General features: G+C 38.4%; 1 protein-coding gene across 1 annotated transcript; it reads left to right on the forward strand.

The window, feature by feature from the left end:
* Window positions 1–485: 485 nt before the first annotated feature.
* Window positions 486–1,478, forward strand: LOC127144383 (uncharacterized). The gene is given in 3 exon segments (XM_051080293.1): window positions 486–494; window positions 1,156–1,393; window positions 1,396–1,478. Coding segments are annotated over 3 exon segments (330 nt in total).
* Window positions 1,479–1,793: the final 315 nt, after the last annotated feature.

Here is a 1,793-nt window from a genome sequence, read left to right on the forward strand (position 1 = left end):
TATTTTTTTTCTTGGTCGAGCTCTTTTGCTTCGCCCCGATCTTGAGACTCGTTATTTCCTAACCCTTTCTTCGTCCTTGTTTCAGGAAGCACTTCAACCACTCCCAGTGGTATATGGATGAAGAGAAAGAGTGATGATTTAACAAAGAAAAGAGGTCAAGCCGATAGAACCTACTTGAAGAATCGTCTTCTTTGATCACAAGCTGATTAGCAAGTGGATAAACTCGTTCACCTTCATTTGGTTGACTCTGAATCTTCGAATCCTTTAGCTTATTTAGTAAATTCTAATTGTTCACTCTTTTTCTTAGTTGACCCTTCCACTGGGGCTCTAACTCAAAGAGGAAGCCCTACGCTCCATTGTAGAATTTCTTGATCCACGAAATGAGTGCAAAAGGGGTTCTTTCCCTAGGAAAACTTCTTCCATGAACTTGATTCCACCGTTCCATAGCATTCAGGTCTTAAACATCAGAGAGAAAGTTGGCCTTAATGAACAAGGTACTTTTGTCTCTCCCGCAGAGGTTTTAATTTAATTTAATATGAATTTCTCAAATTCTTTGACTCAAATTCTTTAAGCCTTATTCATTGATTTGTTTTAAGTCGAATTATTTCTAATTTGAAGGGCTATTTCTAAGAATAAGGGATAAAGACTTCACTTTCAACTCATAATGGAGCCTTATCAGTCAAGTTATTTCATAACCTATGGAGCTTTGTTTATATCCATATTCACCTATGGAATGAATGAGGACTGAGGCTAAAAAATAAGGGTTAAGACTCTTTTAGTGGAAAGCTAAAATAAAGCTCCAGATGAGACATTAAAAGGCGAATGAAATGCTAGGGATTGACTTTTTCATTGATTTGATTCAAATCAATGAAAAAGACTCTTTCTCAACTCCTTCAGAGCCTCAATGAATCTGGTTTTTTTCTACGTAGTGGAGATTGACTTTTTCATTGATTTGGTTCAAATAATTGCAAACCATTAATCCTCTTTCTCATCAGTACCTGGAAAGCCTGAAAGTTTAGTTAGAGTTCTCTATTAGGGTGACTCGATAGCTAGATTCATTGCCTTTCGTAAATTCTTTGATTCAGAAAGGAAAGTAGGCAAGTTGACTTAAAGGTTGAAAGTCTTTTGCCTTGTGGCTTAGATCGAAGGAGATAGAAGGGCATATGGCCAAACCAAGAAAGGCCGTATGGGTCAGGGAGCCAGAAGGGAGATGCGTGCACACTAACCTTTGTGCCATATTTCAACCTAGTAGAAAGAAGACACTCAGTGCTAGCAGGAGTACTATCTCAGATACGATTCCTTTTTCTAAGTTTGTTGCCCTGTAAGATGTGGCAGAAGAGGACTCAAGGTCATATGCCACATCCTTTTTTCGGTATTTCTTCTTTAAGATCTCAAATACCAAATTGTGGTTTTCCACAACCTTTCCACAAGTCATTAGCCATTTCCCATTTGACATGGATCGAGGTTATGCACCATAGAGTGGGATGTGAGACTATTTTCAAAGCTCCATTTCTTTATCTGGGCTTTTGGTTCAAAGCAAGGAGTTGAATGATACAAGCCAAAGGAGTAAATGACCTTGACAAAGGTCCCACAAAGACGAAAAGGGTCTTCTTTCTTCCATACCACATCTACCGCTACGTGGGGTTCATCTCCTTCGCATACTCTGACACTGTCTTTTCTACATGGTGGGCAAGGCATACTTTTCACTAGCTATTTTTATAGAAAGAATGTCTAAAGATAATGAGAATCTTTATTACTAGAACTCGAGCCAGTGTTGCCAACTTTGATGAAAT

Source organism: Cucumis melo, chromosome 12 (genome assembly GCF_025177605.1).
Source record: "Cucumis melo cultivar AY chromosome 12, USDA_Cmelo_AY_1.0, whole genome shotgun sequence".
Classification (NCBI taxonomy): Eukaryota; Viridiplantae; Streptophyta; class Magnoliopsida; order Cucurbitales; family Cucurbitaceae; genus Cucumis; species Cucumis melo.